The sequence below is a fragment of the Xyrauchen texanus genome, chromosome 21 (assembly GCF_025860055.1).
Source record: "Xyrauchen texanus isolate HMW12.3.18 chromosome 21, RBS_HiC_50CHRs, whole genome shotgun sequence".
NCBI lineage: Eukaryota > Metazoa > Chordata > Actinopteri > Cypriniformes > Catostomidae > Xyrauchen > Xyrauchen texanus.
Window position 1 is genome coordinate 33378082 of NC_068296.1, and position 18624 is coordinate 33396705.

Here is an 18624-nt window from a genome sequence, read left to right on the forward strand (position 1 = left end):
GCCATTCAATCTCCTTAGACCTCACTAAAGATTGTGCAGTCATGTTTTCCAACATCTAGTGGGAGGCCTTTCCAGAATATTGGAAGCTGCTAGAGAGGACCAACCAACAAAATGCCAATGATTCGGAAATCAAATGTGTTCAGTGTCAGCATACTTGTGAACATATTGGATATTGGGAAGGGTCTCATAGGCAATGCAAACTGCAAAGCTGAAAAGTGGTTTCAAGCTGAAATTGACGTTCTGTGAAATATGTGTCAGCAATAGTCTCAGTTTAACAAATTAGAGTAAAAATGTTTTTTGTCAAGCTTGAGCTACTCAAGACTACACCAGATGAGTCAGCGTTCTACGACTGCACATATTGCTGAATTGAATGAACAACATACTCAGATATGTCATGTGAGAATGTGAGATATTGCTACTCTACCTAAAATAGACAATTCTTATGTTAGATTACTGTTAAATCTGTATGTGGCTTTGATTCCCTCAATGACTGAACAGAAATAAAACAGTAAGGGTTAGTCCGCTATTACTGAGTGCGTTTATATGCACAATTGTACACTGATCATGTTCAGTAAGCCAACAATGTGTAAAGTCATGTAAACACCTTAAATGTTTTGAGCAAAATGATCGGCACAGGTACATTTTTGCCCATTACCAAGATTTCATATTGCATATAAACACCTTTACTCACCGGCTTATATGTGTAAGTGTTGTGCGATCATTCTGTGATCATCTCTGATTAAATTAATTTACAATTTAAGTACAATAATGGCAGGCCAAAATGTGGGATGTTTTGTGTCCCATATCTCAAGAATCAGTGCTGTGTGATAATAATGATAAGAACAGTAGCTTAATGTTATTCTTATCTAACATTACTCTCTCAACCCTAGATAATATCAAAGCAGATCACCAGCTATTCACAGGCTTGTACATTTCAGCCATTCAAAGTACTCTGCCCTCAGTTTTGAGAAGTGTGCAGACAAAACTGCATGGTTACTGTCAAGTGTTCTGTTTATGTGGTTTGACAAGCTCCCATGCTAATCTGATGTGCCTTGTGCAATCAGTCCTGATTGAAACACCTGTCTCTCAAACGGAGGAATGGACATATCAGCTCTACATAGCAATCATGAAGCCTCTTAAACAAATAGGTAACATGCTCTTAAGCAATCAAGTGTATTCACTGTCAGCAAAATGAGACACATTCATGAATGCTTGTTGTTGTTATTTTTTATGTGTGGTGACCTCAAAGTTGGTTGAAGGTTAGTGTTTCATTAAGGTACCAAGAGCTCTGACAGGATGCTATCACAGAGTAAATCCCTAAGACATAGCCGCTGATCTCTTAAATATTGAGCATTCGCTTTAGTAGGGTCACTGGCATTTCTGAGGTGTAATACTTTGCGGCAATGGCAGGCTTTGCATTACCATTTCAACCACCTCTTCCCCCAACCCCTCGTAAGCTGTTTGCATTAATGCTGAAGTACTTACAGATCGTTGTCCGTCTCTGTACGGGGCTTCTGTCCTCTCCTATACACCATACAGATTGTGACCGCCACTCCAACAATCAGCCCACCCACCACCACCACTCCTAAGATGCCAAAAATACCGCCAGGAGATCCCAGTGCCATTGGCTTTTCTGCAGGAGAAAGAGAGGAGAGAGAATTGACTATATCAGGGTTTTGCTAAATTCAGAAATAATTTCAATTCATGAGCTGGAATTTAAATTGGAATGACAGTGAGCACACAATACGTTGCTAACTACCAAAAATCATCTTATTGAAAAAATCCAACAAAGCAAGAAATAAGTACACGTCATAAAACAATTCCTTAAGAGTCATTTTGATGTTACGATGACTTGCTGATGACTGTCCTATATTTGATAGCCTATTATTAATGGTTGAGTTCTTGACAATATTAAATATTGCTACCCTCAAATCATCAACCCCACTGTACTGTACTGTCTACTGAGTAGACGTGTATCAGGAAATCAGCAATAAATTCCTTTTTATTAATATTTATTTTTATTATAAAGGTAAAATCATATGACATCTACAGAAGTATTTGCCATTGCCATTTATAAACCTCTGAGTTCATTGTAAGTTTTGAAAAATGTATATTAGTTTATTATAGGTCTATTTATCACAAAAATTTATTTCTCAAATGGGTGTTTACTTCCAGAATTGTAATTGTGCATTTGTGCGCTTTACTATGGCTACAGATGAAGAGAAACCAGAAAGTGCATACTATGGACTGTAAAAAAAAAATAATAGGTATATGGTGTATACAGCAAGGTGTGGGGTAGCATATTTTGAATTCTGATATTGGGTTAGTTTTTGAGCTGGTTTTATTGGTCATTGAGGTATTTTATTGTCACGCAAGCAACCTGGCAACAATTTTTAAATTGTTGAATTTCAAACATTGACTATTAATGTCATTAAATGTTTCTTGAAATACTCCATATGTTGTGTGTATCAAGTGCGTAGAGTTGTATTTGTAATTATGGGTATGGTTAATTCTTACAGCACAGCTAACAGCATCTCTATGTGTTTCTTCATATTTCATTCCATTTTAATCTTATTTTAAGTATTTAGAATACGTTACTGACTTTGAGTAATCTAACAGAATACATTACAAATTACATTTTACAGCATGTATTCTGTAATCTGTAGTGGAATACATTTCAAAAGTAGCCCTCCTGATGCTATATATATATATATATATATATATATATATATATATATATATATATATATATACACACATATACAGTATATACACTGGAGGCCAAAGGTTTGGAATAATATACAGATTTTGCTCTTATGGAAAGAAATTGGTGCTTTTATTCACCAAAGTGGCATTCAACTGATCACAATGTTTAGTCAGGACATTAATAACATGAAAAATGTCAAATACAATTTGAAAAAAAAAAAAAAACCTTTCAGAACTTCTTATACTACTTCAAAGAGTTCTCAACATAAATCCTCCATGTGCAGCAATGACAGCTTTGCAGATCTTTGGCATTCTAGCTGTCAGTTTGTCCAGATACTCAGGTGCCATAGATGTGGCTGTCTTGTTGGGCACTTCTCACGCACCTCTTCCACATCTCTTTCTGTCCTTGTAAGAGCCAGTTGTCCTTTGTCTTTGAAGACTGTAGTGTACACCTTTGGATAAAATCTTCAGTTTTTTGGCAATTTCAAGCATTATTTAGCCATCATTCATCAAAACAATGATTGACTGACAAGTTTCTAGAGAAAGCTGTTTCTTTTTTGCCATTTGTGACATAATATTGACCTTAAGACATGCCAGTCTATTGCAAACTGTGGCAACTTAAAAACAAACACAAAGACAATGTTAAGCTTCATTTAACAAACCAAATAGCTTTCAGCCGTGTTTGGCAATTGATTTTCTTGTACTAAATTACCAAATTAGCAATTTAGCATGATTACTCAATGATACGGTGTTGGAGTGATGCTGCTGGAAATGGGGCCTGTCTAGATTTGATCAAAAATGATTTTATTTCAAATAGTGATGGTGCTGTTTTTTACATCAGTAATGTCCTTTGTGATCAGTTGAATGCCACTATGGGAATTAAAGTACCAATTTCAGTTCGAAACAGCAAAATCTCTACATTATTCCAAACTTTTGTCCACCAGTGTATATATATATATATATATATATATATATACATACAGTGGGTACGGAAAGTATTCAGACCCCCTTAAATTTTTCACTCTTTGTTATATTGCAGCCATTTGCTAAAATCATTTAAGTTCATTTTTTTTTCCTCATTATTGAACACACAGCACCCCATATTGACAGAAAAACACAGAATTGTTGACATTTTTGCACATTTATTAAAAAAGAAAAACTGAAACATCACATGGTCGTAAGTATTCAGACCCTTTGTTCAGTATTTAGTAGAAGCACCCTTTTGATCTAATACAGCCATGAGTCTTTTTGGGAAAGATGCAACAAGTTTTTCACATCTGGATTTGGGTATCCTCTGCCATTCCTCCTTGCAGATCCTCTCCAGTTCTGTCAGGTTGGATGGTAAACGTTGGTGGACAGCCATTTTCAGGTCTCTCCAGAGATGCCCAATTGGGTTTAAGTCAGGGCTCTGGCTGGGCCATTCAAGAACAGTCACGGAGTTGTTGTGAAGCCACTCCTTCGTTATTTTAGCGGTGCGCTTAGGGTCATTGTCTTGTTGGAAAATGAACCTTCGGCCCAGTCTGAGGTCCAGAGCACTCTGGAGAAGGTTTTCGTCCAGGATATCCCTGTACTTGGCCGCATTCATCTTTCCCTCGATTGCAACCAGTCGTCCTGTCCCTGCAGCTGAAAAACACCCCCACAGCATGATGCTGCCACCACCATGCTTCACTGTTGAGACTGTATTGGACAGGTGATGAGCAGTGCCTGGTTTTCTCCACACATACCGCTTAGAATTAAGGCCAAAAAGTTCTATCTTGGTCTCATCAGACCAGAGAATCTTATTTATCACCATCTTGGAGTCCTTCAAGTGTTTTTTAGCAAACTCCCTGCGGGCTTTCATGTGTCTTGTACTGAGGAGAGGCTTCAGTCGGGCCACTCTGCCATAAAGCCCAGACTGGTGGATGGCTGCAGTGATGGTTGACTTACTACAACTTTCTCCCATCTCCCGACTGCATCTCTGGAGCTCAGCCACAGTGATCTTTGGGTTCTTCTTTACCTCTCTCACCAAGGCTCTTCTCCCCCGATAGCTCAGTTTGGCTGGACGGCCAGCTCTAGGAAGGGTTCTGGTCGTCCCAAACGTCTTCCATTTAAGGATTATGGAGGCCACTGTGCTCTTATGAACCTTAAGGGCAGCAGAATTTTTTTGTAACCTTAGCCAGATCTGTGCCTTGCCACAATTCTGTCTCTGAGCTCTTCAGGCAGTTCCTTTGACCTCATGATTCTCATTTGCTCTGACATGCACTGTGAGCTGTAAGGTCTTATATAGACAGGTGTGTGGCTTTCCTAATCAAGTCCAATCAGTATAATCAAACACAGCTGGACTCAATTGAAGGTGTAGAACCATCTCAAGGATGATCAGAAGAAATGGGCAGCACCTGAGTTAAATATATGAGTGTCACAGCAAAGGGTCTGAATACTTAGGACCATGTGATATTTCAGTTGTTCTTTTTTAATAAATGTGCAAAAATGTCAACAATTCTGTGTTTTTCTGTCAATATGGGGTGCTGTGTGTACAATAATGAGGAAAAAAAATGAACTTAAATGATTTTTAGCAAATGGCTGCAATATAACAAAGAGTGAAAAATTTAAGGGGGTCTGAATACTTTCCGTACCCACTGTATATATATATATATATATAATATTCACATAAGACATAAAGACATCTTTACTATGCAACATTTTTCACAAGTGCCTAAAACCTTTGCACAGTACTCTCTCTCTCTCTCTCTCTCTCTCTCTCTCTCTCTCTCTCTCTCTCTCTCTCTCTATATATATATATATATATATATATATAAATAAACTGTAAATGTGCAGTATATAAATTTGGTTTGATTTAGGTGGCTTAGTAATGTAGACATACCTCATTACAGTCAGTGAAAATGGTCAGTTCTAAATTCCAAACAACCCTGCACTAAATAAGTCCTCAACTATGTCAGTGCAAATGCATCCCAGTTGGATTAGTCAGTGAAATACTCTGGATCACAAATATAAGAAGTCCCAGGCTGGCACAGGACCAGCTGGCTCCAGACAATGAAAACAGCATTGTTTACATTCCTGCATATTCCCCACCGAGCGTGGAGAAAATGCAGTGTGGGATCAAGCTTTCTCATTTGTTACTTGTTGATTCATGTGTATATATATATATATATATTTATATTAGGGCTGTCAATCGATTAAAATTTTTTATCAAATTAATTACATGATGTCCCTAATAATTAATCGCATTTAATCACATATACAAATATTTGCCCCTCATATAACAATAATTCAATATATAATGATGAAATAATTATACATAGTTATCTTTAAATATAAAAAAATTATATATATAAAATAAAGAATATTCAGATAATTAAAATGCATTATATTCTTTTGGCAGAAGAGTTAATCATTGATAAGACAATACAAAAAGCGGCTTTAGAATACAATGTGGCAGTGGTGGCTCAGTGGTTGAGGCTCAGGGTTACTGACCAGAAGGTCAGGGGTTCAAGCCCCAGCACCACCAAGATGCCACTGTTGGGCCCTTGAGCAAGGCACTTAACTCCAGTTTGCTCCAGGGGGATTGTCCCTGTAATAAGTGCACTGTAAGTCGCTTTGGATAAAAGCGTCTGCCAAATGCATAAATGTAAATGTAAGTGAATTTGTCAGTCAGTTTATATAATACTCAATCTTTAAACACATCTTGAGATCCCTTAGTTCCAATTTGCCTTCCATCAAGTGTTTTGAACGCAAGAACGTAACGCATGTTTGTGTTGTGTGTCTGCTGAATGTTATTTTCTTCACTGTGTAAACTGCGCATTGCTAATACAGCTGAAATTTCAATTACTGCCCTCTGGAGTACAGAGGTGGTACTACAAGCTTGTGTTTCTCAGGAATCTTCCTTATTACAATCCGGTGCCATTGCGATTAATTGCATTTTTTTAACGCATAATTTTTAATACAATTAATCACACTGAATTAACGCGTTAAATCGACAGCCCTAATATATATTATATATACAGTGAGGAAAATAAGTATTTGAACACCCTGCTATTTTGCAAGTTCTTCCACTTAGAAAACATGGAGGGGTCTGAAATTGTCATCGTAGGTGCATGTCCACTGTGAGAGACATAATCTAAAAAAAAAATCCAGAAATCACAATATATGATTTTTTAACTATTTATTTGTATGATACAGCTGCAAATAAGTATTTGAACACCTGAGAAAATCAATGTTAATATTTGGTACAGTAGCCTTTGTTTGCAATTACAGAGGTCAAACGTTTCCTGTAGTTTTTCACCAGGTTTGCACACACTGCAGGAGGGATTTTGGCCCACTCCTCCACACAGATCTTCTCTAGATCAGTCAGGTTTCTGGGCTGTTGCGGAGAAACACGGAGTTTGAGCTCACTCCAAAGATTCTCTATTGGGTTTAGGTCTGGAGACTGACTAGGCCACGCCAGAACCTTGATATGCTTCTTACAGAGCCACTCCTTGGTTATGCTGGCTGTGCGCTTCGGGTCATTGTCATGTTGGAAGACCCAGCCTCGACCCATCTTCAATGCTCTAACTGAGGGAAGGAGGTTGTTCCCCAAAATCACGCAATACATGGCCCTGGTCATCCTCTCCTTAATACAGTGCAGTCGCCCTGTCCCATGTGCAGAAAAACACCCCCAAAGCATTATGCTACCACCCCCCTGCTTCACAGTAGGGATGGTGTTCTTGGGATGGTACTCATCATTCTTCTTCCTCCAAACACGTTTAGTGGAATTATGACCAAAAAGTTATATTTTGGTCTCATCTGACCACATGACTTTCTCCCATGACTCCTCTGGATCATCCAAATGGTCATTGGCAAACTTAAGACGGGCCTTGACATGTGCTGGTTTAAGCAGGGGTACCTTCCGTGCCATGCATGATTTCAAACCATGACGTCTTAGTGTATTACCAACAGTAACCTTGGAAACGGTGGTCCCAGCTCTTTTCAGGTCATTGACCAGCTCCTCCCGTGTAGTTCTGGGCTGATTTCTCACCTTTCTTAGGATCATTGAGACCCCACGAGGTGAGATCTTGCATGGAGCCCCAGTCCGAGGGAGATTGACAGTCATGTTTAGCTTCTTCCATTTTCTAATGATTACTCCAACAGTGGACCTTTTTTCACCAAGCTGCTTGGCAATTTCCCCGTAGCCCTTTCCAGCCTTGTGGAGGTGTACAATTTTGTCTCTAGTGTCTTTGGACAGCTCTTTGGTCTTGCCCATGTTAGTAGTTGGATTCTTACTGATTGTATGGGGTGGACAGGTGTCTTTATGCAGCTAACGACCTCAAACAGGTGCATCTAATTTAGGATAATAAATGGAGTGGAGGTGGACATTTTAAAGGCAGACTAACAGGTCTTTGAGGGTCAGAATTGTAGCTGATAGACAGGTGTTCAAATACTTATTTGCAGCTGTATCATACAAATAAATAGTTAAAAAATCATATATTGTGATTTCTGGATTTTTTTTTTTTGATTATGTCTCTCAAAGTGGACATGCACCTACGATGACAATTTCAGACCCCTCCATGATTTCCAAGTGGGAGAACTTGCAAAATAGCAGGGTGTTCAAATACTTATTTTCCTCACTGTATATATATATATATATATATGTAGCTTAATATGTAGTGACAACTATATGAAAGCTGTTCTTGTAGGTTGATTCCTCTGAAAACTGTAAATAGCCTGATAAAGCAATATTGACTCTACCAATGGCATAATTTTGGGGTGGGATTATCCGCTATTCCAACTAATGGAATACTGGGTATACAGGGTATACAGATCGGGTTTGAAAACATCTATTATTTTTCCATTTGGTGATGCCAAAGATGCAGAAATTCACACTTGTCCTTTCAGATAGATGACAGAAGTGTAAGAAGCACAGATTAGTGTAGCATGAAAGACATATCCAAATCCATTCATTTAAAAAAAAATAACAAAAATAAACACATTGTAGAGTGGAGTGACTGGTTGTCCAAACAAGCTACAAGTCAATCCTCCTTGCTAAAACATCATCCATCTTACATGGGCTTTACATTCGCAAGACAAATATCTCTGTGATAAAAGTTTTGAGGGTTAACACAGCATAGGCAAATACAGGGGCTCCATTCATCAAGACCAAGAGTAAATACATATGTGCATTTTAGTTGTGGCCGTTGAGGTGTGAATGTAAAGGGGTTTCTTCTGTAATCCTGAAAGCAGTAGTTCCTTTTGTATTCCAATGTGCAAATCTCAGACTGCAGTGCAGTGGTCTCCACAGGCTGGTAATACTACTGGAACATCATTCTATATGAGGCAGTTGGTTTTAGTAACCTAGAGCAGTGATTCCCCACCACAACACCTATAAGGGTGAATCTCACAAAGAGGACAGATGTCCAGGTAACATTTACATTATTAGAACCATTAAGATTTTTAGCATCGTGACATTATTTTCAAGACAGTTAGGCTCCATGTATTTTGCCTATGCACCCTGTGCAAGCTGGCCAAATGGCAAATCAAAATGACTTTACTGTATACTGTGTGTGTGTGTGTGTGTGTGTGTGTGTGTGTGTGTGTGTGTGTGTGTGTTTTGTGTGTGTTTATACATCGATCAGCTACAGCATTAAAACCGCCTACCTAATATTTTGTAGGTCCCCCTCATGCTGCCAAAAGAGCACCAACCTGCATCTCAGAATAGCATACTGAAATGATATTATTCTCAACACATTTGTACAGAGTGGTTATCTGAGTTACTGTAGACTTTGTCAGTTCTAACCAGTCTGACCATTCTCTGTTGACCTCTCTCATCAACAAGACATTTCCATCCACAGACTTCTATTCTGAGATGCGGGTTGATGCTGTTTTGGCAGCATGAGGGAAACCTACACAATATTAGGCAGGTGGTTTTAATACTGTGGCTGATCGGTGTATAAACACACACACACACACACACACACACACACACACACATTGGTGCAGCTATCGTTATGAGGACTCTCCATACGCATAACGATTTTAATACTGCACAAACTATAGATTCTATCCCTTAACCCTAGCCCTAAATTTAACCCTCACAAAAAACTTTCGACATTTTTACATTTTCAATAAAACATTGTTTAGTATGTTTTTTAAGCGATTTAAATTATGCGGACACTAGAGATGTCCTCATAAACCACATTTATAGCATAATACCTTGTAATTACAAGGTTGCTACCTAAAAAAACTGCCCCCCTCCCACATACACACACACACACACACACACACACTATAACAGTATACATTTAAAGAAAGATGAAGGGGTATTTGAGGTAGTGCATAAGACAAAAAAGTTTGGAAAACATTTATGATGAGGCTTGTTTTAGAAATCCGGTCAACCAACCACATATAAGAGCTGCTAAAGAATCATTTTGTTTATGAATTATTATTTTTAGCATGTGGGCTGGATACAAATGCATGAACTTTAATGCTCTATGAGAGAGCTGTAATTTAAGGTCTTAATATTTGTCCTAAAAATCCAACAAAAACAATCAGACATAATATGTTCCAGGAAAGCACATTTGCACGTGTAACCCAACTGAGCAGCTGCTTGTGGGTGTTAAACCTTTGGATTTTTTTATTTAATTTAATTTTTTTATGAAATTATTTTGGCATAGTGTCAGTGCAATTCAGTTATGAAGACTCCAGCAGCTGTTACTGACTTTATGATTGGCCTCCAGTTTGTGTCAAAAACAGTCAATGTTGGCAGCGAATGGCATCATGGAAACCTATACAACTCTCAAGGGTATCTCATTAAACCAGTGCAGTGTAACTGATGCCCAGCAGGGGGTGAGAGTTAGCACAGTGGCACCATATGTGCCACAGTCAGACAAGTCATAACTCCAAACAGACTACCCATCCAGACTTGCAACACTTTAGACTTCATCGATAAATACAGCAGATGACAGAATTGTTAAAGACAGGAGGCAAGCCAAGAAAAGTAAAATAACACTGCTGTCAAAAATAAATGTAACTATTCTGCTTAATAGGATTCTGGCTTGAAATGCAATAATTTTTGCACTCAATTGTTCCATGGGGGCTTTCTAATATAATGTTTTTTTGCTGTCAAGCATACAGTATACTGTGACTTCTGAATTAGATTGGCTTGCCTGTTTGATTGAGTTACTAATGGAAGTTTTCTTTTACACAAAAAAAAAAAAATTGATATATGTAAAACATGATCATTTTCCAACCGGACTCTGACCCTCTGTCATTAATGCTTGGCTTTGGTGTTGCTTCTCCTTTAAGACTTGACAGTAAACTCCCACTGTTATTATTGGCTCTCTGCTCTTGACCTGCTCTCTCTTCTTGCCACCTCACCACTACTGGGCAGGCTACGAAAAGGATTAAAAAAAAAGTAAGCATTGATGTGTTGTTGTTGTGGGGGCGGTCAGATGCAAATGTTTACCACAGTGTGACATCACAATGTGTAGGAAGTAGAGTCGTTTTGACAGCTTGGTTTCAACGAATGCTCTTTTTGCAATGAGGAAGTTTTGAGTTCTGAAACCTGCAGTATTTCTGTAGTACAATGACATCTTGTATGTCAAAGGATTGAGGAAGATTATTCCTCATGTCATGACCCCTTTTAGTATCAACTTTGTCTAAGATGTTTCTCATTAAATCCCTTATGAGGGATACAAAAAGACACAAGTGTGACAATTGTTGACATACAATAACCATTATAGAACTTTACAATTAACCATAGCTTAGATAATTTGATCGAAGAGGAATTTGATAATTAAAATCTTTTCATAAACGAATTTAGAATCTATGAAAATCTGATCACAGTCTGTGACATTATAATTTTTTTAGCAGTCCCCAAAGGTATTTTTCCAATTCGTTTTTTCCCCCATAGGGCTTTCAGAATATTAAACAAAAGGATTTATTTGTTTCAGCAAAAAAGTATTTGAAAACTGATTAAAAAGGCAAAAAGGTTTCAAACTGTGTACTTAACATATTTAATGAGGGAATGAACTACAGTACAATCTCATTAAGCATTGCGAATAACCTACTTGAATTAAACGTGATGGAAAAATATACAACTTTTAAAGTTGAAATATCGAAATATACAAATATATAGGTAGTTTGAGTGTGTAGGGAGACCAACTTGATTGCGTCATTCACAGTGCGTCATGGAGCTTTTCAGATCAATATTTAAGTCCTTTTTTCTACTAAATCACCTCTTTCACCTTCACTTTTTGGTGATTCACATTATTTGTGCATATTGCCACCTACTGGGCAGGGAGGATAATTTATATTAAAAAAGGACTTTAATATTGATCTGTTTCTCACCCACAGTTATCACATCACTTCTGAAGATATTGCTTTAACCACTTGAGTCCTATGGATAACTTTTATGCTAACTTTTTTTGCTTTTTGGAACATAATAGTTCTGGCCACCTTTCACTTGCATTGCATGGACATACACACCTGAGATAGTTTTCTAAAATATAGAAGAATGAAAGTCATATACATCTGTGATGGCATGCGGGTGAGGAAATGATACGATTATTTTCCTTTTTGGGTGAACTATTCCATTAAACATGATTTTATGAAGTTGAAATAATAAAGACCGATGACTTCAATAGAAGGATATACCATTGATTAGCAACCGCAGAGCTCACGGTAGGTGTGTCTTTATGGATTTACAAGTTATCAAAGTCAATTCGCCAATGGAGAAAAATAATGGAACTTTTACTTTTGAACTCGACTGTTGCACTCTGTTGAGTTCTCTTGTGAAGCTCTAGAGGTGACACATGTGAGATGGAATAACTCAAGGAGAAAAATTCTAAGAAGCAGGAGACTTAATTGATTTGCTATCCATTTAGTGATTTGTGATTTTTTATCCATATGGGTGTTCTAACTCTTTTTTTTTTTTTAATGAAAGAAGACTCTAGTTTAAGTGAATTTCTCTTAACAGTCCTAGTCATCTTTGAAAATATTGGAACGTCTGGGAATTGAGCCAGGAACCACATTTGGATCAAATATTTTGTGAAGAGAAAGAGTTTTTATTCCTTTTCAACAAGTAATTGGTATAGAACATGCATTTGAGTAAGAGTTATGCAACACATCCTAAAAAATATCTAATGTAAATTGCAGATACGTGATGATTATTTGACTATCACTGTTGAAGAGTAAGAGTGGATCACAAATCAGTCATTGAAAAGTTCAGTATTAATCCACAGAGTGGATTAATAAGATTAAAACCACAAATGTATGACACAAAAAGGGTATGCATCCTCACAGATTCAATTGTTCCAGAAAGACAGGCTGAAAACAGAATAATGCATTCTCATGAAACTTTAACTACTGAGTACTCCCATCAAACATCAAGGCACAATGGCTCAGACTATTTTCCAGAGCTCTACAATTGAATGGCAGAGCAGCATTAGGATTCCATCCTCAAGCAGAGTTGCCAACCTCAATACCTCAAAACCTGGGGCAGAATCAATGGCTGCTCCCCTAGTGCACGGAGAATGTCTAAACACTTTTAAGACTCCACTGAGTGAGACTTCTATCTATAGGCCCCCATGATGTCTTCATTATTATCTGACCATGACTGTCTCTACTGACAGGATGAAGCATCTGTCCCAGGGGTGTTTGTCTCTCCATAGCCTCTGTTCGCTTGGCTGACTCTCTCTATGGCCACAATGACAGACATTCAGAGCACCACTTCACATAAAACCAAACAATGGCAGCGCAAGCCCCCCCCATTAACCCATCACATAGCGTGGAACGTGTAAGCTATTACTTGTCACTTTCAGAGGAGTGCTTTTGGGACCGGTGCTCACCTCAGTTGCCTACTTACTGTTGGTGACCCAAAAATGTACTTACCCTCATGTCTTCCGAAACCTGTATGATTTAAAAATGTTTTTCTGTGGAACACAAAATGAGTTATTTATAGCAATACAGTGAAACAATGAAAGTGTAGAAGACTTGTGTAGAGGTGTTCCACAGGAAAAGAAAAGTCAAACAGGCTTGGAACAACATATGGGTAATAAATGAGTAAAATGCATTTTTTATATTTGGGTGAACCATCCCTTTTTTCATGTCAACCATGTATTGACCATTCGTAATAATAGAACTATAGTAAAAAATCGTATAAAAAAATCATTCAAGTTGGCTTCTAGAAAGACATACCACTTTTACTGCTAGAGAAAAACAAATGAACCAACGAACGATGTTACAATGATTTGTCCTAAATTTAAGACGTAACCCAAACCTAAGCCTAACCCCTTAACCTAAGTCATGGAACAAATTTGGTTGCTCATTTATATTTATTTATGCGATACAAATGACTGATGTATTTCAATAACCTGTAATACACTTCCCTCATTCTAAACACTGATGTTTTTTTCTTCTGTGCTACACAATCAAGGTTAACATTATGGTTTACATTTAGATTTTTGGGATGGGGTTTGGGTTTGATTTAGTGGTTAAAATTAAGGAATAATCATAAGAATGCTCTTAAAAACCCAGATTTCTCCCTTTCTTCCATTGCACACATTGCTTTTCCATTCAAAATCATTGTTAAAACAAAAGGGTTAAATAGCATGCTAGGAAAAAATGTATACCTGTACTATATTTAATAAAAAATTCTGTTTGTTGATTGGTTGGACTCTACGTGAAAATAAAATTCATACAAACCAAGTCGTATGACATCTTACTATTTCACCAATTTGTTCAAATTATTACAATTTGTCATGAGACCATGTGAGTCATGTCTGAAATCTCCAAATGTAAAGGGAAATAGTAGTTAATTTAATTCTGTTTATCGTTTTATGGCCACATATTGCAAAAAGAGTCATAAAAGACAAGAAATCGATGTGACAATATGGAGCTAAAGGGTTTCATGTTAGAGAAATAAGCAGAAAGGGTTTCCTGCTTTGAGTTTTATAACCAAAAAATGTAGTCGCCCTTCGGGCTTGCTTTCAATTACATTAATGCAGCAGCTAAACACAATGTTGCGTTACATAACACAAACACAAAAAGACCATGAGGAAGGGGTCAAAATAAAATGTTTTTGTTATGGAGTTTCAGGTGCAGTATAAATGAAATGACTGTCTTTCTCTACTAAATATACTAATGTCTCGTCATCTACTAGCCAGTGAAAACCTTTAAAATCAGAGGCATTTTGAAATGGCAATTTATCTTGAATTTATTTGGACAAGACAATACAAAATTACATGTAGAAAACCTTGACACTTCCCTGCTTGTCACTTTACTGAAACACTAAACCAGCCAGGAATGGACTGGCCACTTGGAGTATTAGACTGTCAAAACCAATTTAGATACAATGTACATATGCAGTACAATATGGAGCCCCTTAGGAGGACAGGGCGGGATTTTTTTTTGAATTAGTCTAGCATTCCCTCGTAATAAGTTTTGCGTTCCCTCGCAATTCATTTTTGCATTCCCTCGTAATAGTTTTGTGTTCCCTCACAATAGTTTGCATTCCCTTGCAATACATTTACCATGGTTTAACCAAATAGTTAATAGTAACCATATTTTCTTTGTGAAACCATACTGTAAATAAAAGAAAATTAAAACTATAGTAATTAATGTTTTTTTGCCGAAACATGGTTGTACTATAGTAATTTTGTAGGCTGTTGTAACCATAGTTTTTTGGCAGAAACCATGGTTTTACTATAGTAATACTGAAGTAACCATGATTGCAGTAACTGTTTTTTGGCGGAAACCATGGTTTTACTATGGTAATATTGAGTAAATGTGAAATGTATCATTTGTTTTGGGCAGAAACCATGGTTTTTATACAGTATACTGTATCCATCTAGTATGCATATTTGACATATTTAGGGATTGTTTACTGTGGGTTGTATGTGGCCGGCATAGGTCCTATGGCTGTTATTATTCCCAGTCCATCCCTGCTAGCAACAACTTGTCCTTGCCACTTTTAAGGAGCAAAAAAAAAAAGATAAAATCACTAAAGTCCAATCTTGTAAAGAGAGAGTTGTTCAGCCTTGGTCCAGAGAACTGAAATGGCATGGCGAGAGGTGGAGAAAGGCTTTGTTACAGCAATTCTTATTAATCACCTCGTTCAAGACCGAGATCCATGAGGGATAGAGGAATCGATCCAGTTCTCAAAATGTATAGCTAAGCATACAGCAGGAAATTCAATTAGGCCCTGCAGAACAGTGTTGACAGTACAAAGCCATGCATGCTGGAGGATTCAATTAAAGTTGGTAAAGCAAAGCTGCGAGAGGGAACACTACACATTTCAAAACATCTTTTAGAGTCAACTTTTTCCATTAAATTGGAGGGTATAATCTACTCTTTGATTAAATTGCTGGTGATGGTGCCTGAGGACTGAGATTAAGGAACAACCTTGCTGCTTCAAAGGTCCAGCACATTCCCTGCTGGTAACCTGAGGTAGGACGTCCCATACCAAAGAAAAATCTTTAATAACTCAATTGGTTCACTGAGACGGTAGTGAGATTAAATGGAGAGCAAATGGACACTTTTGCTGAGACTTGCCATGATACTAAAATCTTCAAACAAATGTCATAGATTTCAAAATGAACCATGAGGTCAAGCTTTGGCAGATTAGAAACATCAGATAGCCACTGTTAACTTTAAAAATTATGCAAAATTATGCAGTGAAAAAGCATCATTTTCTATTGATGGCCAAAGAAAAGTAACTGTGTAATCTGACTAAATAAAATGATATGTTGCAATCAGCATATGAATATAGGAAGCATATGAAAATAAATTAAAGCAAGAACTCAATTAAAGAAATATTCCATGATCAAGCTAAGCTCAATCAACAGCATTTGTGGCATACTAATAATAATAATAATAATTTCGACTAGTCCCTCCTTTTCTTTAAAAGAAAAGCAGAAATAGTGGTTACAGTAAATTCACAATGGAAGTGAATGGGGCCAATTTTGGAAGGTTTAAAAGGCAGAAATGTGAAGATTATAATTTTATAAAATCACTTTAATTCACATTAATTCTTCTGTTAAAACTTGAGTGTTTCTTGAGCTGTAAAGCTGTTTAAATAATATTTTCTTTGCGGCAGACTCTACGGTTCTAGGCAGACAACAGTTGTTTACAATGTTATGCCATTTTGGCAATGAAGTTGAAAAATTGGATATAACTCTACACAAAAAAGGTTATTAAGCTATTTTATCACACTAAATTATGTTAACACACATATTGTTTATATTTTGTGGTTATAAGTTGGAAACCGTTAGTATTTTAATGTTTATGGATTTGCCACATTCACTTCCATTGTAAGCTCCTTACTAGAACCTAGATTTCAAGAGTGTTAAATTGAACATATTTTTGGGGTATTTAACATCAGAAATCACTGTGCTAGCCAATCCTTTAAAGGTACACTCAGTAATGAAATATTTGCTAATTAAAAACAAAAAATGTCACATTAAGACATGAATAGCACTTTTTGAAATATGCTTACTTACATGGATGCACACTCACAATTGATGAAGACACCGGTCAAGTCAGTAGGTCAATTAAAGTGGTTTAATTTTATATTGAGAGGTTGCCCCCTCATGGGCTTTGCCATGTTGATAACATGACAAACTGTGTCATGCAACTGACCTAGTTACTACCACTTATCAAGTCAATTGTAGTAAAATGTATACCTGGGGTCATTAGAGACTCGGGACATCATTCCACCCCCTGTACCTAATACAGTTGTACCCACAGCTCTTTAGTATTTCTCAATCTATCTCTTATAAATAGCGTAACACACACACACACACACATGTGTATGTGTATAGGGTCATTAGAGACCCGAGGTATGTTAGAGATTATTTCTATTTAGACTCAATACATTCCTGAGAAAATACTCATGTGTAACTAATGTGTATCTTATGTGTTATGTGTAGCTCAATATTTGTTTGACAGCCTGTCATGAAATTTCAGTGTGAAAATAATGAATCCTGTTCTATATTTGTCCTGATTTGTTGCGTTATCTTTTAGCATTGCATTATTTTCTAATTGTTCTATTGATTGATATAAGTTCCGGGTCTATAAAGACCTGAATATGTGAGAGTGTTTGGGACAATTCCCATGCATTTAAGGGTTATTATAGCACTTTCAGACAATGTTCAAACATACATTTACATGTAAACAAAACAAACAATTAAACAACAAACACAATACTTCTAACAGTGGAGACAACAATGGAGCCAAAGTCAACAGTGTAGTGCAGAGTGTTGGTATGGATCAGAAGGAGTGTAATCCACCAGAAAGAAACAATGTCCTTGATAAAAAAAAGGTCCCTGTTGGAGTGATGAAACAAACCGCTACGACCTGCAGCTCTCACGGCGTGAATCATGGAAGTGCGACCATATGACTGTCTCACTCATCAAAGAGCTCGCAAGTCGCAGCAGTCACAGTAGGCCTACGGTGCGCAATAATGCACACAATTTCATATGGATTGAATCCAAGAATGTCCATTATATGGATGTATGTAGTTTGAGATGGAGAATAACAGGCTAAAAACAACAAAACAGAATATAAACAAACATCTTCTGCATCCATCACGATAGGTTTCAGTATAAAGTTAAAAACCACTGGTACTAATGGGCCAGTTAAGAGCCTGTTCAAAACTTACTGAGTGCACCTTTAAAGGCAAACTCGAGGGACTCGTATTATATAACTTGTATTATACTTAAGTTGTTGTGATAGTGTGCAGTTAAGGTCATTGAATTATGTTGGAGTTAAATAATGGCCTATCAGTCCAACTGCAATACAGACAACATGCTGTTTTCCACAGTTAGAACAGCAGGCCTGCCCAGAGCTGTGATCAATAGGTTTGTAATGCACTATAAAATTTCAACAGGCAGCCGGGCTGGCAGGTTTGTGCAGTGATCTCCTACCCATCTCTAGAGCATGACATACTGT

The 18624-nt window shown here is 37.2% G+C and overlaps 1 protein-coding gene across 1 annotated transcript in view; it reads right to left on the minus strand.

The window, feature by feature from the left end:
• LOC127661927 (nectin-1-like) overlaps nt 1-18624 on the minus strand; it is a 296333-nt gene that overhangs the window by 79812 nt on the left and 197897 nt on the right. Inside the window, exon 6 of the mRNA XM_052152890.1 lies at nt 1486-1633. Coding sequence (XP_052008850.1) covers nt 1486-1633 — 148 coding nt within the window. The remainder of the gene's footprint in view (nt 1-1485; nt 1634-18624) is intronic.